Below are 22,913 nucleotides of genomic sequence, written 5' to 3' on the forward strand. Positions count from 1 at the left end.
CCATATTTTGATTAAATGAAGAGTTACTGACACCTACTAAGTGCCAAGTGCTACTCACAGCTATCTCGGCATGTTTGCTCCCAAAGTACACAGACAACACTCAAAGGGTTCTAAAACTGAGTTGAGGAGGTGTGGGTTTCAGCAATGAGACAGAATTTTAAAATAAACCAACCTCTATTTTGTTAAAAACGTAGAGTTTGGGGACTGCAGGAGGGAAACAGTGTTTCTCAAAGTTCTAGGAGAACTCAGCAACACCCAGAGGGTTTCTTTAAAAGCACCAGCTGGGAACCTGCATTTCAACCAAGTTCTCTGTGGGTTTCCGTCCCTCGGAAGGTTGAGAATCACCAGCTAAGGGATGCAGTGGAGACTGGGGCTGTCTTGATCCTTCTGGCTTATTTGGGTTCCAGGGAGTGACTCGCTTGACTCTTTTTGAACAAGCTAAGCGGATTCATTTGTAGGTTCCTGGCATTCCTTCCTTTGGTTCGCTGAGGCACTGTAAGAGTTAATAGAGTTACAGGTTGGGGAGCAACTGAGACAAGGCCCAGGCTATGTGAGTGCCATCCAGCACCTGAGCACTTCCCAGAGCCAAGTCCAGAGCTGGGCCCAGACTCAGCCTGGACACAGAACTGCTCAACACAAAGTCATGATCCGCCCACCTCGGCCTCCCAAAGTGCTGGGATTACAGGCGTGAGCCACCATGCCCGACCTGTACCAGTGTGTTTTTAGCTGTGCAGGAACAGACCCTGAGCAAGGGGAGGGCAGAGCACTCAAGAGTCAAGGCTAAGATTCTCCAGCTACAGAAAGCATTTGGGGTCTGCAGACACACACAGCTCTCCCACCTGTCAGACAGAGAACCCCGGGGACATGCTTGTAAGACAAAGCTGAAAAAAATCTCAGAGAAGGGGGGCTGCTGGGTTTTGAGGGATGCAGTCTTCTAGCATCTCAAACCATGGAGGGAAGATGAGCAACCCTCCCTCACATGCCGAGAGGACACCCCAGTGGGCCTGGAGACAAACAGGCTGTCAGCGCCAGGCAGACCAGGAGAATGGGGCATGAGGTTGGGCCTAGTTATGAACCCATATGGGGCTGTGAGCTGGAGAGCATGGCCAGGGGAGCTGGCGAGGTCAGCAGGACCACAAAGAGGCGAGTGACCTGGCACTGCGCAACAGGTGGATGTGAGGACTCATGGTGGGCCAGGAGCAGGCGGCCCAAGAAAAGGTGCACTTCAGGGAGTGGAGCAGTGTCCAGGAGGGCGCTCCCAAAGGAGGCAGCACAGCCACCACCCTGAGGTAGCAGCAGCCTGGGCAGGGACAGAGAACTTTTGTTAGAGACCAGCAGATCCTCATGCCAAAATAGTGGACCCCAAGACAATGCAGGGAGCCCCCACACTGAGACATCAGGAGCAGCCTGACATGCAGGGAGGTGGTGGCAGCCTGGGATGTGGATAAAGAAGACAGCACAGCAGGATCTGCCTCTGTACCTGGTGGTGAGATCAACACAGTAAACAGGTACAGGGTTGAAAGCAGGGAGAAAATTGTCTTCATCTAAATTCGCTTAGAAAGGGGAAGCTGTCTTTGCTGGGAACAATATTTTGATAAGTGCCTTAAGCCTGAAACTGGGATCCCAGTGGAGGCCTGGGTGTGGGTGGAACAGCTCTGCTTGAGACATGAAGGAATTTTAGAATTGTGCATGTTTTACCAGAGAGAGAGGCGGGGAAAGAGGGAAGAAAGGAGGCTGCTGCTTAGTGCTGTTCAACATGATTCCTGTTCCTCACTGTCCCTCTGTATTTTCAGCAAGTTACTGACGTCATGAGTGTATGGGCTCAAGTGGGGTGCGTACCTCTGATACTTATGTGCACATATCTCCGTGTGTGGGAAGAACAAAGGGGCTGGCCTGAGACTCAGAAGCTGGGCAGAGCACAGGCAGGGAAGGGATGTGGAGAGGAGAGACCCCCACGATGGGGAGGGCTTTGGGTAAGTTTAACCGAATCTCTGCCAGGCCAGGCCCCAGTTGACTTATGGGTTACAGTGTTCTATCACAGTGTTGTTTTGGTTATTCTCCATTCTGTTTGCTGTATCTAAATCAACAACCAACAGCAACACACATGCACATCCCCTTTGGAAACCCTCCAGGAACTGGAAACCAGGTTTCTGCACTGGGTGGACTGGAATGCTGGGACTCTCAGGCCCATTTCAGAGCGCAGGTGCGGCCAGGGACTGGCCCTCTTTGATGCCGCTATGCCTCCCTGTCTCACTGAGGTCTCTAGTTGGAGGATGGGGGCAGCACCAGCATCTTCTGGCTCTTGGCTCTGGTTAGGTCTAGACTGGAGGCATCAGGAGCCTCTCCCGATTGGGGATCTGTAACTGACGCAGGGCTAGGGTCACAGGAGGCAGATGGGATGGCTCATGTAGACAGGGTCCTTAAAAGAGCCTTGAGCCTTCAGTAGTGACATCTATAAGCCCAGAGAGGCAAAGGAGAGCTAAGCCTTTTCTAACCAGAAAAGCCTCTTGTTGGCCCCTGGAGTCCTGCCTCTGTCCCCCCAGCCAGCTGTTCTTTCCAGGGACCGTTCTTGAAGGTAGTAAGGAAAGGAAGTGACAGATAGGCCCAGGCCCAAGGCTCAGGTTTCTCAGGCAGTCCAGGGGCTCCCTCATCTATCCCTCCCTACACCTGGCTCCCCCGAGAACCACCCCCAGGGCTAGGGTGAGATGGGGCTCTTCAGAATTCATGTGCAGCTCAGGAGGCCAGTGTGAAGGAAAAGCCCCCTGGTGGCCTCTGAGACACTAAGGAAACCCTTCACTAGAACTGAAGTGCTGTTGGCACAGGGACTCTGCTTACATCCGCCTAACAGAGGAACCAGGTTAGCCTCTCTCTGTCTGGTGTGGGATAGTAAATGAGGTCATTGTTAAAGCCTGGAGAAAGATTTATTGGGGAGAATCCACATTGACCATCAGCCTCGCACCTTACTGGGCCTTTAGGAAGTTCAGGCTTTTGTGGTAGGAGGACTACACGTCCAGTGTCAACAGCCGGGGAATATCTGGGTGTCCCCTCAGCTGGTCCCAGGGAAGGCTGGCAGGGGTCTTTTTTTCTATTGCGTAACTGGAGGAGACCACCTCGGTCTTCCAGACGGCCTCCATCTGCTTCCCCTGTTGGCTGGGAGTGGGGGGTTTGGAGAATGTGAAAAGCAACAAAGAGAGATTGAGATGCAAGAGACTCTCCAGAGCCACCAGGCCCAAGTGGGCTTTGTCTCCTTCCTTTCTCAAATCGAGTGTGTGTCACTGTCCTCCTTGTCTCCCCTCCAACACTGAGTCTGAATCTCACTTCCCTGGGGCTCCTCTGGCGGAGGAGCTGCTGAAAGAGGTTCCCAGGGTGGCCCTTGTCCTTTAAGGAACAGGCCCTGGGCAGAAGCCCTGATCTAGGCCATAAAAGGGTAGGTGTGGACCAGGGTCCTTCCTTTTAGCTGCCCAGAGGTTCACAGTGTCTCCAGAGCCTGCAGGTCACATGGTAGGGAGGTTTCAGGTTTGTTTACAGGACAGACCAATGGCAGATGCCAAATCAATGCTCAGGGTAGAAAAGTTGTAAGTTTTCAGGTGTGGTCCTCAGAGTCTTTCTGTTGCATAGTTTGAAATGCACTGGTCAGGCTAGCCCCTGAAGCCCACACACTATGACACACACCCCACCTCTGGGTCCGTGGCCAGCACTGGGGAGGGCAGCTGAGAAGACAGGCACTTTGCAACTTGTAGGGTGATCTTGGCCTGTTGGTGCCCTCACTTCACAGCCCACCTCCCCAGGCTGGTCACTCCTGCTGCCTGCCTCTTCACCCATACAGCTGCTGCCCCCTCAGCTTCCCGGCACCTACCGGGCCATCTGCAGGGGCGCACATTCCCGGTGCCTGGACTGAAAGGGCTGCTTACAGGTGGGGCCACTGGGGTGGATGTGCCGGGGTGAGGCTGCAGGCAACTTGCATTTCTTCGGCTTTGGTGAGGTGACCTCAGGGATGTTCAGGTGAACGTTCCACTCCAGCTGGAGCTAGAGGAACCAGGAGAGAGGCATCAGGGAAACAGGAAGTTATCTCCTCTCTAGGTTGGGAGGAGGCTTTGCCTGCCTGTCTGTGCCCCTGCTGGACTCAGGGCTGAGTGGAGAGGGTAAGGTAGAGGGAATCCCTTCAGTTAGAAACCCTGGGACCACAAGGTATCAGACCTTTGCTGGAAATTCCTTGAATTCTTTTTTGCTGTGTCAGTTCCTGTTTCTCCTTTGTTGTGAGGAAGCTGGATAATGGGCAAAACAGCAAGGAAGAAAATAAAACCAGAGCAGCTGGAACTAGAGCAGCTCCAGGCAGGGTTCACAGCAGGGGGCCAGGTTGTGCCTGGACTGCACTGGGTATCTTTTTGTCCAGCCCCAGCCCTGGCACGGGTTGAGAAGCTGGGGGAACCTTCACAGCCACTCAAAGAATTGTCATGTCCCTTTCCTTCTCAATCCCAAAACAAACAGCAAGTCAAGATGCCTCTAGGAGATTATCTGGACTTGTATAAGGTGATACGAAACCTCCATGGCCAAGGCTCTTCTAGCTGCTTGATGCCAGCCCTCATACCAATGCCTCAGCATGCTGCCTCCCCTAGACTCAGGCCACTGCTGCTCAAGACTCGGGGGCAGGTGGTACCTCCTGACCCAACCCTGGGGCAGGTCCCAGCTGGCTCTGACTCACAACTGTGGGATCCTTCAGTCCCTCCAAGCTGCCCCTAGGGACCACGTCGGCACTTGCTGCTTTTCTGCCCCTGGCAGCCTGAGCCTCAGGTCTAGAGCTGAGGGCTGCTCATCCCAAAGCCAGTGTTGCAAATGAAGGAGTCTGGCAGGGAAAGATCCCATACTCATGGGTGGTGCAGAGAGCTATTCCTGCCATATGAAAGATGAATATGGATATAAACTCAATACTTGTATAATGGGGACAAAATTATTAATAGTCCCAAAGGGTATGAATTCTAATTTGCTGGGTTAGTTCCTGTTTTACATCTGTTGTAGAGAATCTAGAAACAGGCAAAACATCAGTGAAAAAAAATTAAAACAAGACAAAGGAGTTAAATCTATATCTGTACCTATATCTATGTATCTATAATAAAGAGTCAAGGCCGGGCGCGGTGGCTTACCCCTATAATCCCAGCACTTTGGGAAGCCAAGTCAGGCAGATCACAAGGTCAAGAGATTCAGACAATCCTGGCCAACATGGTGAAACCCCATCTCTACTAAAAATACAAAAATTAGCTGGGTGTGGTGGTGCACGTCTGTAGTCCCAGCTACTCAGGAGGCTGAGGCAGGAAAATTGTTTGAACCCGGGAAACGGAGGTTGCAGTGAGCCAAGATCGCGCCACTGCACTCCAGCCTGGCAGCAGAGCGAGACTCCGTACTCCAGCCTGGCAGCAGAGCGAGACTCCGTCTCAAAAAAAAAAAAAAAAAAAAAAGAAGTCAAAAGAGGAGAATATAGGAGTCTTTTATTCCATTATTCCCAAGTTTTAGCTATTATCTCTTTGGGCTTTTTTTTTTTTTAATTCTATATTATTTTGGATTTATTTTAAATATCAGAAGTTTCAAGGATTCCAATATAAGTTTTCCTTTTTTTAGTAATTCAGTATATAGACAATTATTGGTATACACATGGTTCCATTATCCCTCAGTGGTGTATGGCCCATAGATTAGTAATCATTTATCTAGACAAAGAGAAAAGGAAGTTTGGGTGTCAGAGACAGTGTGTTGGAATTTAAAGAGGTTTTCTGGATGTGAGAGAATGGGAGAGGAGAGGAAAAAATAAAAGAAAATTTCATTATTGTGAAATGAATGTGGACCCACTTTAGTGATTATGAGTGACCCAATTAAAGATTGGGGTTGGCCGGGCACGGTGGCTCACGCCTGTAATCCCAGCACTTTGGGAGGCCGAGGCAGGTGGATCACAAGGTCAGGAGATCGAAACCATCCTGGCTAACCCGGTGAAACCCCGTCTCTACTAAAAATACAAAAAAATTAGCAGGGCGTGGTGGTGAGCGCCTGTAGTCCCAGCTACTCGGGAGGCTGAGGCAGGAGAATGGCATGAATCCGGGAGGTGGAACTTGCAGTGAGCCAAGATCAGACCACTGCACTCCAGCCTGGGCGATAGAGCAAGACTCTGTCTCAAAAAAAAAAAAAGATTGGGGTTACTTTTTATATTATTTTTGGTGGGTGAGTGAGCATTATATCTCTGAATGGGATACAATGGATACAATGGCATAACGAGATCACATAACATCTTGGGATTTATTTGGGTTGTACTTGATGTATGAATGTTAAAACCAGGTCTATACATTTTAGATGGTTACTTTATTGAATTCTGCCAACGTAAAGTGGGGTGGTGGGGAGGGGGTGAAAGAGTAAGGTTTCTCCTAGTGTTAGTTTTCAGAGGAAAAACGTGAGGTCTCAGCAAGGACATGGAAAAGATGAGGATAGGCTCCAAGTGTAGAGATTAAGAGAGTTAGTTGGCCTAAACCAATGGTTTAGGTTCTGTTGGCCTAAACCAATGGTTCCTAACCCATAGGGCATGGTCCCCTGAGGGGCAATGGATTTTTTGCCAGGAGCCCAAGAGTGTAAGTACATACTCAAAATTGTACAAAAATTGAATAAATAAAAAGTAAAACTAAGTATATAGGAATTCTTGGAACTTTTAACATTTAAAATGGGTCTTAATAGTATGGGATTTTATTTGAGGAGATAAACTAGTGATAAAGGAATAACAAGGACTAGTTTACTATTCTCCTGTAAACAACTAGTAGGCCAAACAAAATATATGAAAAAATGATATATACCCATTCAGACAACAGGCATTGCAGGTCAATGATCCCCAAAAGGAATGAAACAAATGAGACAATGTCCAGGCCCCAGCACAGGGCAGGGAACCCAAACAGAGGCCAGCAGCCTTGCTGAGATGAGGAGACAGCGTTTGGGGATCAGGGAAGCCAAGGTGACTAGAATTTGAAAACTAGAGTACTAGAGAGGAGGAAACCACACGGCAAGAAATCTCCAAAGCTCTGCAGAGTCGTCCCATTAAGTCTCTGTGCACGCCTGCGAGGAAACTACCAAGGCTAGGGGAAGAATCACTGGGCAAGAACACACAAAACCATCCTCAGAGTTCATATATCCCTGGGAAGAGTTTGTGTTCACATCTGTAAAATACTGAAAGAAAAAACTGCCCAACTGGAATTCTACATCCAGCAAAAACATCTTTCAAAACTGAAAACTGAATAAACCTTTTCAGACACCAAAGCTGAGAGGATTCATCACCAGCAGATGAGCAGTGTGAGAAATGTTAAAGGAATCCTTGAGGCAGAAGGAAAATGATACTCAAAATACATTTGGATCTACACAAAAGAGTAAAGAGCACTGGAAATGGTAAGTGTGGGGGTAAATAGATTATTCTTTTCCCTTTGCTTAAGGGAAAAGTAATAACAATGTACTGTTGTCCCTTGCTATCCATGGAGTATTGGCTCCAGGACTCCTCACAGGCACCAAAATCTGTGGATGCTCACATACTTAGATAAAATGGTGCAGCGTTTGCATTTCACCCACCCACATCCTCCTGTATATATTAAATTATCTCCAGATTACTTATAATACCTAATACAATATAAATGCTATCTTTAGACTGTTTAGGGAATAACAAGAAAAAAAAGTCTGTTCGTGTTCAGCACAGACACATCCATCCATTTTTTTCTCCAAATCTTTTTCATCTGTGGTTGGTTGAATCCACAGATGCAGAACCCATAGATACAGAGGGCCAACTATATTAGGGAATTTCTAAGTTACATAGGGGCAAAATGTATGACAACAGTAGGACAAAGGCCAGGAGGGAAGAAATAGATGTATACTGTTGTAAGGTTCTTACACATGAAATAATATTATTTGAAAGTAGACTATGATAAGTTAAAGATTTATATTGTAAACCCTAGAGCACAGTGGCTCACGCCTGTAATCCCAGCACTTTGGGAGGCCGAGGTGGGCAGATCACATGGTCAGGAGTTCAAGGCCAGCCTGATCAACATGGTGAAATCCAGTCTCTACTAATAATACAAAAATTAGCCAGGTGTGGTGGTGCGCACCTGTAATTTCCGATACTCAGGAGGCTGAGGCAGGAGAATCGCTTGAACCTGGGAGGCGGAGGTTGCAGTGAGCTGAGATCATGCCACTGCACTCTAGCCTGGGCAACAGAATGAGACTCTGTTTCAAAAAAATAATAATAATAAAAACAAAATAACAAGACAGGCTGGGCATGGTGGCTCACGCCTGTAATCCCAGCACCTTAGGAGGCTGAGGTGGGTGGATCACATGAGGCCAGGAGTTCGAGACCAGCCTGGCCAACATGGCAAAACCCTGTGTCTACTAAAAATACAAAAAAAAAATTAGCCGGGCACTGTGGCAGGCACCTGTAATTCCAGCTACTCAGGAGACTGAGGCATGAGAATCGCTTGAATCCAGAAGGCAGAGTTACGGTGAGCCGAGATCACACCACTGCACTCCAGCCTGGGAGAGAGAGTGAGACTCTGTCTCAAAAAATAAAAATAAAAAATAACAAAAATAACAAAACAGAGGTATGGCTAATATGTAATATGTCAGGAGTGGAGATAAGATGAATTTACTTGAAAAGCTCAATTACTCCACAAGAAGGCAGGAAAAGAGGGAAAAAAAACCAAAGGACAGATGAGACAAATAGAAATGAAGAGCAAATTATATATTTAAACCCAACTGTGTTGATAATCACATCAAATATAAATAGCCTAAAACCACCAAATAAAAGGCAAAGATTGACAGATTGCATAAAAAAGCAAGACCCAACTATAAAATATCAATTAAAAACCCAATTTAAATATAGAGACATGGTGCTCACTTCGGTAGCACATATACTAAAATTAGAATAATACAGAGAAGACTACTAGCATGGCCTTGGTACGAGGATGACACACAAATTCATGAAGCGTTCCAATAAATAAATAATATATAGACATAGGTTAACAGTGAAAGAGTGGAAGAAGGTATACCATGCAAATAGTAAAAAGTATTTAAGAAGCTGCAGTGACTATATCAATATTGTTGTACACTGACGAGCAAGGAATATAATTAGAAACAAAGGGCTGGGTGTGGGTGGCTCATGCCTGTAATCCCAGCACTTTGGGAGGCCCAGGTGGGTGGATCCCCTGAGGTCGAGAATTGGAGACCAGCCTGGCCAACATGGCGAACCCCATCTCTACTAAAAATATAAAAATCAGCCAGGTGTGGTGGCAGGCGCCTGTAATCCCAGCTACTCGGGAGGCTGAGGCACAAGAATCCCTTGAACCTGAGAGGTGGAATTTGCAGTGAGCCAACCAAGATGGCGCCACTGCATTGCCTGGGTGACAGAGCGAGACTACATCTCAAAAAAAAAAAAAAAAAAAAAGAAAAGAAAAGAAAAGAAACAAAGAGGGCCATTTCATAAGGATAAAAGTCCAAATTTTGGGCCAGGTAGGGTGATTCATGCTGTAACCCCAACACTTTGGGAGGTCAAGGTGGCAGGATCGCTTGAGGGCAAGATTTGGAGACCAGCCTGGGCAACATAGTGAGACCTCATCTCTATTAAAATAAATAGTAAAGGTCAAATTTTCAAGAGTACATAAACAATCTTAAATGTGTATGCACCTAGTTACAGAGCTTCAGAATATTTGAATAATAAACCTATGAAACTGAAATAAATAGATGTAACTGGAGAGATACAGCATGCTCATGAATTGAAAGAATAAATATTATTAAGATGCCATTTCTCATTGCTGGGTAGGTAGGAAATTGGTGGGTTGTGGAGTTTGTGGTGGGTACTTGGACGAAAACTAGAAAGACACTCAGAGTAAAAAGGAGCTCACAATGACATCCAGGACATTCAACCCCCAAAGCAGCAGCTAATGATATATATCTGTGGAGAATGTCATGCAGAAAATGAAATAAAATCCAGGGATCCAATCAGATGCAGAGAATGTGGATACAGAATAATATTCAAGAAAAGGACTGAAAGATTGGTAGGTTTTGATGCTCAGAGAAACCTGGGAATTCAGAGGAATGTCTTCACTTACACCTGAATTTCCCTTTTAATGTTTCTCATTGTTGTATAGCTTTGGGTTTTGCATACAGTAGTTCCCCCTTATCCTCGGGGGATGCATTTCAAGAACCCTGGTGGATGCCTGAAACCTCAGTACCAAACCCTTTATACACGTTTTTTCCTATATATGCTTAACTATGATAAAGTTTAATATTTAAATTAGGCAGAGTAAGAGATTAATAACAAAATAGAACAATGTTAACAATATACTGTAATAAAAGTTATGTGAATGTGGTTGGTCTCTCTTGCTCTCAAAATATCTTACATAGGCCAGGTGTGGTGGCTTACACCTGTAATCCCAGCATTTTGGGAGGACAAGGCGGGCAGATCACCAGAGATCAGGAGTTCAAGACCAGCCTGGCCAACATGGTGAAACCCCATCTCTACTAAAAATACAAAAATTAGCCGTGTGTGGTGGCACATGCCTGTAATCCCAGCTACTTAGGAGGCTGAGGCAAGAGAATCGCTTGAACCCAGGAGGCGGACATTTCAGTGAGCTAAGATCACGCCACTGCATTCCAGCCTGGGCGACAGAGCAAGACTCCCAAGCACTTTGGGAGGCCAAGGCAGGCAGATCACTTGAGGTCGGGAGTTAGACACCAGCCTGGCCAACATGGCGAAACCCTGTCTCTACTAAAAATACAAAAAGTAGCCAGGCATGGTGGCGGGTGCCTGTAATCCCAGCTACTCAGGAGGGTGTGGCACGAGAATTGCCTGAACCCAGGAGGTGGAGGTTGCAGTGAGCCAAGATGGCACCACTGCACTCCAGCCTGGGCAACACAGCAAGACTGTCTCAAAAAAAAAAAAAAAAAAAGGAATGCCGCAGACTGAAAGATAATATCCATGAAATACAGATCTGGTGTAGAACTTGCACACCAGATATAGGTATGCAAATATTTGATATAGGTATCAAATATAGGATGAACTTTACAACCCAATAATACGCTTTACCAAAGGAGATAAATGGATGACAAATAAGCACATGAAAATATGCTCACATTATTGTTAGGAAAATTCACATTGTATAAATTAAAGTCTTAGTATAAAATAGTTCTACAACTCAATACATGAAAACATAACCTGATTTATTTTTATTTTATTTTATTTTTTGAGATGGAGTCTCGCTCTGTCGCCTAGGCTGGAGTGCAGTGGCATGATCTCGGCTCACTGCAAGCTCCGCCTCCTGGGTTCACACCACTCTCCTGCCTCAGCCTCCCGAGTAGCTGGGACTACAGACACTTGCCACCACGCCCGGCTAATTTTTTTGTATTTTTAATAGAGACGGGGTTTCACCGTGTTAGCCAGGCTGGTCTTGATCTCCTGACCTCATGATTCGCCCTCCTCGGCCTCCCAAAGTGCTGGGATTACAGGCGTGAGCCACCGCGCCCGGCTCCTGATTTTTAAATCATTATTATTTTGAGTTTTTGGCTGAAGAAGCAGAGGAAATGGAGACGGTCATCCTGTAGATGTCATGAGGCGAGCTGGGATTAAGGTCACCATTGCGGGTCTGGCTGGAAAAGACCCAGTACAGTGTAGCCATGATGTTGTCATTTGCCCTGATACCAGTCTTGAAGATGCAAAAAAAGGGGGACCATATGACATAGTGGTTCTACTAGGAGGTAATCTGGGTGCACAGAATTTGAGTCTGCTGCTGTGAAGGAGATACTAAAGGAACAGGAAAACCAGAAGTACCTTATAGCCGCCATCTGTACAGGTCCTACTGCTCTGATGGCTCATGAAATAAGTTTTGGAAGTAAAGTTACAACACTCCCGCTTGCTAAGGACAAAATGATGAATGGAGGTCACTACCCCTACTCTGAGAATCGTGTGGAAAAGGACAGCCTGAAATTCTTACAAGCTGAGGGCCTGGGACCAGCTTTGAGTTTGTGCTTACAATTGTTGAAGCCCTGAGTGGCAAGGAGATGGCAGCTTAAGTGAAGGCTCCACTCGTTCTTAAAGACTAGAGCAGCGAAATGTGATGATCACTTAGAGAAATAGGCCATTAGGAATCCATTTTCACTGTTCGCTCTGGACAAAACAATGGTAGGTTAATATGTTCAGAAGCCACCGTCATAACTGCTTTTACCGAAGTATAGTCGTGAAGTCACAACTACACAGAGATTTCTCAACCTACAACTTGTGTCTGCACATTTCTAAGCCTTGTTTGCAGAATAAACAGGGCATTTAGCAAACTAAAAATAATAAAATAGGCAGAGCAGGAGTTCAAGACCCACCTGGGCAAAATAGTGAGACCCCATCTCAAAAAAAAAAAAAAAAAAGCAGGGGCAAAGGACCTCATGACATTTATCCAAAAAAGACATGGGGTACTCTGGGCCACTCTGCCTATGGGACAGCCCTGCTCTGTCTATGGAGCAGGCATTCTGTTGCACGCTGTTGCTCTAATACACTTGCTGTCTTTAAAAAAAAAAAAAAAAAAAGACGGCCGGGTGTGGTGGCTCACTCCTGTAATCCCAGCACCTTGGGAGGCTGAGGCGGGCGGATCACGAGGTCAGGAGATAGAAACCATCCTGGCTAACATGGTGAAACCCCATCTCTACTAAAAAATAGAAAAAATTAGCCAGGCGTGGTGGTGGGCACCTGTAGTCCCAGCTACTCGGGAGGCTGAGGCAGGAGAATGGCGTGAACCCGGGAGGCGGAGCTTGCAGTGAGTCAAGATCACGCCATTGCACTCCAGCCTGGGTGACTGAGCAAGACTCTGTCTCAAAAAAAAAAAAAAAAAAAGGACACAAAAATGGCCAACAAGTATATGAAAAGGTGCTCAACATCATTCATCATCAGGGAAATGCAAATCAAAACCACAATGAGCTATCACCCCACACCTGCTAGAAGGGCTATTATCAAAAAGACAGGAGATAATAAGGTCATGGCAAGGGTGTGAAGAAAAGGGAATCCTGTACACTATTCATAGGAAGGTAGATTAGTACAGCCATTGTAGAAAACAGTATGGAGGCTCCTAAAACAATTAAAAATGAAATTACTATGACCCAGGGATTCTCTTCTGGGTATATACCCAAAGGAACAGAATCGCCACCTTGAAGAGATATCTAGACTACCATGTCCATTGCAGTATTACTCACAGTAGCCAAGATATGGAAACAACCAAGGTGCCCATCAGTGGACAAATGAAAGAAATTCTGGTATATACAGTGATGTGCTGCATAACAATATTTCAGTAAATGATGGACCACATATACGACCATGGTCTCATAAGATTATAATACCATATCTTTACTGTACCTTTTCTATGTTTAGATACACAAATATTCACCATTGTGTTCTGACTGCCTACAGAATAGTCAGAATTATAATTATAATTCAGAATAGTCACATGCTGCACAGGTTTGTAGCCTAGCAGCAATAGGCTACGCCATATAGTCTAGGTGTGTAGCAGGTTATCCCATCTAGGTTTGTGGAAGTATACCCTATGATGTTCACACAACAAAAAATTGCCTAACAACACATTTCCCATAACACAACCCCATCATTAAGTGATGCATAACTGTATATACAGTGGAATATTATTCAGCCTTAAAAAAGGAGGAGATCCTGCCATTTGCCACAATATGGTTGGCCCCAGAGGACATTATGCTAAGTGAAGTATGCCATGCATAGAAGGAAAAATATCACATGATCTCACTTGTATGTGAAATCTAAAAAAAACCAAAAGGCCGAATTGAGGAGACAGAAAATAAAACTGGTTACCAGAATTGGAGTGGGGATGGGAGGAAATGGGGTGACATAGACCAAAGGATACACAGTAGCAAATGCATAGGATTAAAAAACTGAAAGCTCTATGTGTTGGATTATAGTTAATAGTGTATTGTAGTCAGGATTTTTGCCAAATGGGTAGATTACTACTGCCCTTGCCAGAGGAGAGATAAAAATGGCAACTATGTGAGATGATGGATATGTTAATTTGTTTCACTATGGTAACCATTCTGCTATATATGTATCTTAATAATGTCATGTTGTAAACCTTAAATATATACAGTAAAACTTATTTTAAATAAATAAATGTATAAATAATAAAAATTGTGGCCGGGTGCAGTGGCTCATGCCTATAATCCCAGCATTTTGGGAGGCCAAGGCAGGTGGATCACTTGACGTCAGGTGTTCAAAACAAGCCTGGCCAACATGGTGAAACCCTGTCTGTATTAGAAATGCAAAAATTATCCAGGTGTGCTGGTGGGTGCCTGTAATCCCAGCTATGTGGGAGACTGAGTCAGGAGAATCGCTTGAACCTGGGAGGTGGAGGTTGCAGTGAGCTGAGATTGCGCCACCGCACTCCAGCCTAAGCAAAAGAGTGAGATGCCGTCTCAAAACAAACAAACAAACACATTTTGAGGGATTATGAGGGAAAATGGATTCTAAGCTAGATTTCCACATCCAGGCAAACAGTCAATTAAGAGTGAGGACAGATATTAAGTAAAGACATTTTCAGACAACCAGGGTCTCAATGACTTAACCACGCAACCATTGTCAGAAAGTGAGTGGAGGAGGGACTCTACTAAAACAAGGAAGTGAACCAAGGAAGAAGAGACCTGGAATCTGGAAAGCCAAGGAGCTGATTCAGGGAGAAGCAAAGCGAGTCCCTGCAAGACAGTGAAGATGATGGCTGTGCACCAAGCCTGGAGAGCCACCAAATTGACAGGAGCAGGGCATGGAGAACCACAGGGGAGGGAGAATCACAGCCCAGAGCCAGGACTGCAAGATCCAGCTGCCCTTCTTTTCCGGAAGAAATCTTCTCTTCCACAGCTCTTTTTGAAGAGATGTCTCTCTCTCTCTCTGGGTTGCTCTCCCCAGAAACAGATTGGAAAGCCGCCCTCCCCCATGCTCAGGCCACCGCCTGCCTTCACCTCTCACTGGTGCAGAGGCCTTATCCTGCCTTCTCTTTTCCCTTCTGCCCCTGGTCCCGCAGTCGCAGCCACATCCCCACAGGTTCATTTCGGGGCCCCAAGCCGACTGACTGTGCTGACCCCAGGAGGCAGAGCGGGAGGTGGGGGTGGGAGGCCCACCTTGGGGAACATGGTCACCATGCTGCTCAGGCACTCTCGGCGCTTCTCCTCCAGTCTCTTCTGCTTGTCCGTCCAGGCCTGCAGCCTGAGGCTCTGCAGGTGGTCAATGTTTTCCAGGAAGATGTAGAGGTTCTGGGCCTTGTAGGAAGCCTCCGTTTCTTTCATGATTTGTACGTGGTTGATTGCTTCTTGCCTGGGAAGAGAGGAGAAGCGATTTAGGGTGTGGAGAGGCCTCCTCTATCCCCCAAGTCTGTTAACCAGAGATGACTTTGTTTTCTTTAATTCCTTAGAGCAAAAAGAGAAGTGGAGGCTGGTAAGAGCTGGGGAAAATGGGGCAGAGAAAAGTGGGAGGTGGTATCAGGTGAGGAGCCTCGGGGCTGGGATGAAACAGAAAGAGAAAGGAAAGACAGGAGCACATTAGGTGGATTACGGACAGGGCCATGGGAAGAGAGGAAGAGAGAAGGAAGTGGCTTAGAGGAAAAGCCCACTACAGGGAGAGCAGTGGTCAGTGCCCTTCTTCCCACACCTTCAGGGGTTGCCCAAGGCCCCAGGCCAGACTTGCTTTCCTGGATCCCACTCAGGAGACCCTGTCCAGGCCTGGGGTGGCTCTCCCCATCGCCCCTTGCCCTGTGTTCCTTCTCTCCCACTGGGTTTAGGCTCTGCCCACATATAGCAGCAGGTGGGTGCCAGGTGGGTTCCAGGGAGGACCTACCGGAGGCTCTGGAGGCGTCTATAGAAGATGTACTTATGGCACAGGTACTGCAGCCTGAGCGCGCCCAGCTCCATGGTGGTGGTGGTGAGCTCCAGTGCTTTGCTGCGCAGGTAGTGGGGCAGCCTCAACTCAGACTCCTCACTCAGGAGCTTCAGGTTCTTCCTCTGGGCCTCCATGTCCATGTAGTACACCTTCTCCTTAAGAGTAGCAGGTGATATCTGCAAAGAGGGCTGAGTCAGCCTTCGAATGGATGTCCCAGTGACAGGAAAGGAGGCAGATTTCTTGGGCTTTGTGGGAACTCGGCGGGTCCGTGGTCTGTAGGTAAACTCCACTGAACTCATAGGTCTCTGCTTTCCCAGGGCAGGCTGCTGGGTACTAGGAGACATGGGCAAGTGTGGCCTCCTGCTTTGGTGAGCAGATTGGGTCCGGCTTGGGGCAGGCACTAACGATAGCTCTGCCTTCTCTAAGTCCCTCCATCGACTGGCGGGTGTGAAAATCCTCCTCTCCACGTCCTCCCCTAGCTGCTCCGGCTCTCTCCCTAGGCTCTCCTGCTCCTTTTCTAGCTGGACCCATCTCTGCTGCTGCTCCCTGGCCAGGTCTTCCAGCTTCCACTGCCGCAGCTTCTCCTGGTGCTCCTGCTCCAGCAGGGCCCACTTCTTCTGCCGCTGCTGCCACATCTCCTCCTCCTCCAGCCACAGCTGCCTCCGTGTCTCCCAGCCGAATCCCTTCTCCCAGGGCTTCTCTTGGCTCTCAGAGGTCACCTGCCTGGAGCTCTCTAGAGACAGCTGTTTGCTACAGTGGAACTTAATTTGGAGTCCTCCCTTTTCCTGGAAGTAGTCCTCCTGGTCTTCGTCTTTGTGGCCTGAGCTTTCTGCCACGGGTCTTTCCCATTTCTTAGGAAACCTGCGATCTACTGAGGGTAGAAGCACAGGCTCAAGGCTCTTGGTGTCCTTGCTGCTGAACACATCTGCGACCCTCGAGTGCACAGTCATGGTGGAAAGTGGCTGGTGCCCTGCAGCTGTAGCACCACTGTCCCACACCATGGCCATGGTACCTGGGGGAAGTGGCGAGAACAACTGCTCCTTCTTCATGGGTTCCTGTTGGCTTTCCTCCGTGACTGTTTCTTTCCTTGCAAGGGTCTCTCTCTCAGAGGGACCCAGGGAGTCAAAAGAAACCTCAGCCGGGTCTTCTGCCTGACCTATAGCAGCCTGAGCCTTCTTCAGCTGGAACTCCAAGGCCTGCTTCGTCAGGAGAAGGTCATGGTACTGTCCCCCTAAGATCTCTACCTGCTTCAGCAGAGCATCCTTCCTGCTCTCAAGGACCTGCACGAACTGCTGGAAGTGCAGCCTCTGGCTGCTGAGCTCTTCGGTCGCCTGCATTTGCAGGTACCTGTATTTGGTCTCCAGGCTCCTGTTCTCCTTGTGTTGGAGGATCAAGGCCTTGTTGAGGTTCTCCACCACAGTGGCCATGTACCTGATGGCCCTGACCTCCCCCTTGCTGAACATGGTAGAGTCCAGGAGCTCCTGCAGCATGGACGTCACCTCTGAGGCCTTCGTGTTCATGGTATGCTGGTCCTGGAGCATCTGTTCTGGGCTCAGTGGCTGAGGATGGGATGGAGATGTCTGTGGGCTTCTTCCCTGCCAGCCCTGCCAGAAGGTGCGTTTGGACACTGGGAGAAGTGGAGAGAAAAAAGTCAACGATCTTTCATGGGTCCCAAGGATTGCATTGATTCTCCAAACCCTGCAGGGCCAAAATGGCAACCCCCTTAGGGATTTGGCAAGAGTATGGAGCTGGGGCTGTATGTGGGACCAGGGATGGTGCTGACAGGGCAGACCTCTGCTGGGTGCAGAGCTTGCCCAGAGCCCAGCCTCAGGGTCTGCCAGCTCCACAGCACCTGCAGAGCCCAGAGGGGCCTGACGTAGGCAAGGCAGCACAGCTCACTGCAGCATCCTCCTGGTCTTCCATGTTCTCCTGGGGTAGAGTTATTTTTCTAATCATGCCACTTCCCAGCCTCAGTATGTGTGTTTGCCTCCTATTATCAGCTACCCAAACCCCTTACACCCATTTAGGAAGCCTGGTTTCCCTTTCCCGTTAGCACTGGACTGTGCTTGTGGAGAATTTATCACATGGTCCTCCAACTGTTCACATGTTTTTTTTTTTTAAATAACTAATGTCTTTTTCCATTTGGGGGATCCCTTTGATACTCTAAGGAAAGCAGCAGACCCTCTCTCCCCAGGAAAATGCACTACACACAGATTGTGCCTGTCATTAGCAGATCTCAATTTCTCAAAGGCTGGGTCACAGTGGTCATTGTACCCCCTTGGACCTACTATGTATAGAGCTGGTGGAGTGATTATCTTGGAGCATCCATTCATCGGCCTATTTAATAAACACCACTGGTGGAAAAAACAATGCTAACTTCAGATGAGGGGTAGAGGAAATATAAAAATTAAGGGATACTGAAATTGGGCTAGTATCTAGCTAGTATTGTCAGAGAGGCCATGTGGCCTAGTGGTCCAGAGCTTAGATTCTGCAATAAGATAACTTGGGTTTGAATCCTGTCTTTCCGATTTGCCTTGGGCAATTTTCTTAACTTCTCAGTGTCTCAGTTTCCCAATGTGCAAAATGGGGATAATCATAGAATCTATGTCATAGGACTTAGATCATGCATGTTTAGTGCCAGGTGCAGTAACAGGTACCTAGTTATAAGTGCTCAATAAATCATCCCTAAAAAGAAATAAAGATGCAGTCTTTACCATTCATGAGTTTATAATCTAGCAAGGGTCTAAGTATACAATAAGTGTATTTGAAGACAGAGTATGGTACAGATTGCAGAACAGATTGTTTCCTTATCCACTTTTCCCTGCCTTCTCCCTCCTGCTGACCTTACTTGATTAATAATGAGGCTGGCCATGAAGAACAATGGTAAATGTTGATGGTTAAGTATTGTTAATTAAGCCCTGAGCATGTTCCAAGCGTGGTGTCAGACACCTCACACTGTGTGGAAGCCTCCCCACAAACCTGGAGCTAGGCAGTACCCTCCTCTGTTTATATGTGAGGAAACTGAGGCTCAGAGAGATGAAGTCCTTGCCCAAAGTGATACAACCAGAAATGACAGAGATGCAATTCAAACTCTAGAGTGAGATTAAGAAGCCAGAAAACCTGTGTGTGGGGCCACAGGCTTTCCTTGTGTTCCCTTCTCTTCTCTGAGCTTCAGTGTTCTCATCTACAAAATGTAAGAGTTCGATAATCTCAGGTTCCCCTAATGTTGATGGGAGTAAAAAGCCAAGGTTCAGCTATTTGCTGATGGACCACCTCTGCAGCAGCCTCCGGCTGAGCCTCCCCAACCTTCCTGGCTCTGTTGCTGGGTTTGGAGTGAGGAGAGGATGATCCGCAGCCTCTAGTTGCTAACTCTAGCCCTCCTGGCCTCCCAGCTTTGTTCCTCAGAACCTACATAAGGCCTCAGCTCCAGTAAGCACGCCAGAGACCTGTCTCCACATCACACTTCCCTTAGCACTGAAGGACAGCTCAGAGCTGCTCAGTGCTCGACCTGGGCTCAACCCCCAGCTCCTCACCACTGCCCATCCATCTCAAATCAAGCTTCTGTGATGGAGGAGAATCAGAAAGACCCCAGGCCCAGCCTCTGACTTCTTCCCCTGCCATGGCATCCACCCCATCCTCACCTAGCTCCCTGGCCAGGTGCTCCTAGAACCTACCTTGTGACCTTTTCTTTTGTCCTTCAATGAGAGTGGAGCAAAGGGCAGTGAGTGACTCAATGCCTTTTTTGGTGGCAATGAGGGAGAGTGGTAACATTTTCTCCGTCACTTCAATCCATTCGTCCAGGGCTGCTTCTTCCTCTTCACTCTTCCTGGCCCCGATCTCATAGGTCAGAGTGTCACCTGGAGAAGGGATGGGAGGTGCAGGCTGAGAGCAGTCTGTTCTCCAGGGGGACACAGACCTAGCCCTATAGAACAGGGGTTACAGTGGCTGTGAAGTCACATTGATTTTGCCTCTTACTAGCTATGTGATGTTGGACAAGTTGCTTATCCCTCTGAGCCTCAGTTTCCTTCCCTATAAAAGAACTGGGTGAAGATTAAATGAGATAAAAGATGTGGAACAATTAACATGAGGCCTGCCGTGTAGAAATTCACAATGGACATTAAATAGTATTGTTGTCTGTACAGCAGGGAGGTATCTGACTTGTTGTTGCTGTATGCCCATTGCCTGGTCCAACATCTGGACAACTGAATTAATTAAGCAGAGTTAACTGCTCTCTCAGTCTTGAAGGAAGCTGAGGGACCACTGAACTGAGAGCTTCCAAGCATGGGGTAGTAAGCGGGTGGCAAGGCACATCCTGATACCATCTTCTTCCAACACTGGAGCATCCAGCACACAGCACACAGGTCCTGTGATGAGATGACTCTGAGCTGAGTGGGGGGTAGCACCTAGCTTTAGGGTTTAATGCAGCTGACCCACACCCAAATAGCTGTACTAGTTGCTCACACAGCTGGCATCAGGGCTCATGCAGTAAAGGTCATTCAGTGCTTTGAATATCACCCAGGGGTGCTCTATAAAATAGCTAATGTGGGTTTGAATTTAGTTTCTATCCTGCTCAAAAAATGAGATGTCATAATGGACCCGTGACTTAGGCTTCATCATATATTCAGCTAATGTCGTGATCTGTGATGTTTGGACACTTCTGTGTCTGCCCCTTAGGAGCACGGAGGTGATGTGCTGTGACAGGAGTGGTGGAATGCTTCACTGGAGAAGGGGATGTGTCCTGTGCTGTCCCTGTGCTCGCCAGAGGAGGCACGGTGCCCAGCCCGCAAACTCACCCCAGTCACCTAGCCAGCGGAGAATGTCATACAGGTGCTTCTCCTTCATCTTAGCATCTTTGGAGAAGGAGGCAATTTTGTCCAGCAAGATGAATCTCTTCTTGCCCTTTGGATCTGTCTGGTGAGATGTGGCGTTTTCTTTTAAATCATATCCTAATTCTTCCTGGAAGCGGTTGATGACACAATTGACATTGTCCAAAATGTCTAAGAGCTGGGTAGAAATATCCTATAGAGAAGCAGCAGATTGCCGTGTTAGGGCTGTGGACTTCAGCCAGAAGCCACATGCTAGCAGCGTGACCTTGGGCAAGTCGCTTAGCCTCTTTGGGTCTCAGTTTTCTTATATTTAAAGTGGGAATCATTATAGTACTTATGTCACAGGGTTTCTGTAAGGATTAAATGAATTAAATATTTTAAAGTGCTTTTAATAGTACCTGGCACATCACACAAAAGTGTTAGCTTTTATTATCATTGTGATTATTAAGAAGGTCAAGAAAGGATAGAGTACCAAAACCCCACAGCAAACATTTCTTTAGAATTTCAGAGGTTGCTGGGGGTTTCTGGATGTCTTTCCTTACAAGGATCCACAGGCAACAGAAGCTTGGAAACATGAGGCCCCAGGAAGCTCTAGGATCAGAGGCTCAAGTAAAAAATGTACTAAAGCCTCGTGTATAGGGTGATTTGAGCCTTTGGCCATTTCCCCAACCCCCATGAACTTCCTGGGCTCAGCTTGGGGGATTCTGGAGGGTTACCAATAACAGATTCTGGGTCCTTTCTCCTGCCCTGTAGGATGTACCACAATGTGCCTCAGGGCTATCCTCAAGCTTCCTGCCCCCCTCCCGGCCCCAGCCCTGCCTCAGGCGGGTGGTTGCTTTCAGCTCACCCTGTAGAGGCCAAGTTTAGGAGAGAGATAATTTATACTAATCTGTCTGCAGACCTGGGTTGCTGAATATCCCAGGACCTCTGAGGACCCAGAGCTTGAATCTCGCTCAAACCTGGGATCAGTCCCCAACCTCCACATCAGATCCCAATATAAGGGTGATTCCTTCATCTCAGGGGCTACCTCTTGAGCCCGAGTTAGCTGGGCAGCCTCAATCCTCAAGATGATGGCTTTCACTGATGTGGGAGTCACCAACTGTGGAGGGTCATCCTTCTCCATTTTGGATCACTCTGTCAGTCACAAAACATCCTGTGTCTCTGGTCCACAGACCTGGACACACAATGTTGCCTGCTTTGGAGGTTAAGGGCACCAGGGTGTCTCCTGGGTACCCTCTGCCCAGGCACAACTCCTCTGGTAACTGCCAAATGCCAGGTTCCAACCGATCCTCTTTTCCCCAGTGACATCATCAGTTTGATTAGAAGAATTAGGAGATTAGACTCCCCACTATTGAGCTTTTTGTCTATTACCTAACATATATTTACTTGACTTGTTTTTTTTTTTTTTTTGAAACGGAGTCTCCCTTCCCTCTGTAGCCCAGGCTGGAGTGCAGCGGTGTGAACTCGGCTCACTGCAACCTCTACTTCCTGGGTTCAAGTGATTCTCCTGCCTCAGCCTCCTGAGTAGCTGGGATTATGGGTGCACGCCACCAAAACCAGCTAATTTTTTTTTGTCTTTTTAGTAGACACAGGGTTTCACTGTGTTAGCCAGGATGATCTCGATCTCCTGACCTCGTGATCCACCCACCTTGGCCTCCCAAAGTGCTGGGATTACAGGTGTGAGCCACTGCGCCCAGCCAACTTGTTGCTTTTTTTTTTTTTTTTTTTTTTTGAGACTGAGTCTGGCTCTGTTGCCCAGGCTGGAGTGCAGTGGCTGGATCTCAGCTCACTGCAAGCTCCGCCTCCCGGGTTTATGCCATTCTCCTGCCTCAGCCTCTGGAGTCGCTAGGACCACAGGTGCCCGCCACCTCGCCCGGCTAGTTTTTTGTATTTTTTAGTAGAGACAGGGTTTCACCGTGTTAGCCAGGATGGTCTCGATCTCCTGACCTAGTGATCCACCCGTCTCAGCCTCCCAAAGTGCTGGGATGACAGGCTTGAGCCACCGCGCCCGGCTCAATTTGTTGCTTTTTAAAAGTTACTAAATGTTATGCTCCCAAACAAAACATTAATGTCTAAAAATAAGAAAAGCTATTAGCAAAAGTTATTTTCCTAAAGAAAATATTTTAAATTTCTAAAAATTAGAGCCAATCAATAACCAAATG

The 22,913-nt window shown here is 47.5% G+C and overlaps 1 protein-coding gene, 1 non-coding gene and 1 pseudogene across 3 annotated transcripts; 2 read left to right on the forward strand and 1 right to left on the reverse strand.

Moving 5' to 3' along the window:
* Positions 1 to 155: 155 nt before the first annotated feature.
* Positions 156 to 22,047, reverse strand: FAM186B (family with sequence similarity 186 member B). 2 transcript variants are annotated; one of them, XM_003906339.5, is made up of 8 exons: positions 21,779 to 22,047; positions 20,719 to 20,944; positions 19,600 to 19,782; positions 15,884 to 17,552; positions 15,172 to 15,364; positions 3,857 to 4,026; positions 2,960 to 3,150; positions 156 to 493 (listed from the first exon to the last, which is right to left on the reverse strand). In XM_003906339.5, the coding sequence occupies exons 1-7, from the start codon at positions 21,872 to 21,874 to the stop codon at positions 3,003 to 3,005; spliced, it is 2,685 nt and encodes an 894-aa protein (XP_003906388.2). In that variant the 5' UTR covers positions 21,875 to 22,047; the 3' UTR covers positions 156 to 493; positions 2,960 to 3,002. The 2 variants fall into 2 exon arrangements, with proteins under 2 accessions (XP_003906388.2, XP_009178948.2); XM_009180684.4 differs by lacking the exon at positions 2,960 to 3,150.
* Positions 8,889 to 12,573, forward strand: LOC103875747 (annotated as a pseudogene).
* LOC116269006 lies at positions 8,892 to 9,001 on the forward strand. The gene has a single exon (XR_004176332.1). It is a non-coding gene; the product is annotated as a U6 spliceosomal RNA (small nuclear RNA).
* Positions 22,048 to 22,913: the final 866 nt, after the last annotated feature.

This window comes from Papio anubis, chromosome 9 (assembly GCF_008728515.1).
Source record: "Papio anubis isolate 15944 chromosome 9, Panubis1.0, whole genome shotgun sequence".
In the NCBI taxonomy this organism is placed as follows: Eukaryota; Metazoa; Chordata; class Mammalia; order Primates; family Cercopithecidae; genus Papio; species Papio anubis.

What these genes read in the sequence shown, in the direction of transcription:
- FAM186B (XM_003906339.5), bottom strand. Translation starts at nt 21,874, where the DNA reads ATGGAGAAGGATGACCCTCCACAGTTGGTGACTCCCACATCAGTGAAA. An exon ending in AGACGCCTCCAGAGCCTCCG is followed by an intron (nt 15,365 to 15,883) that starts GTAGGTCCTCCC and finishes CTCTCTTCCCAG; the next exon opens with GCAAGAAGCAATCAACCACG. An exon ending in TGGTGACCATGTTCCCCAAG is followed by an intron (nt 4,027 to 15,171) that starts GTGGGCCTCCCA and finishes TGGTTCCTCTAG; the next exon opens with CTCCAGCTGGAGTGGAACGT.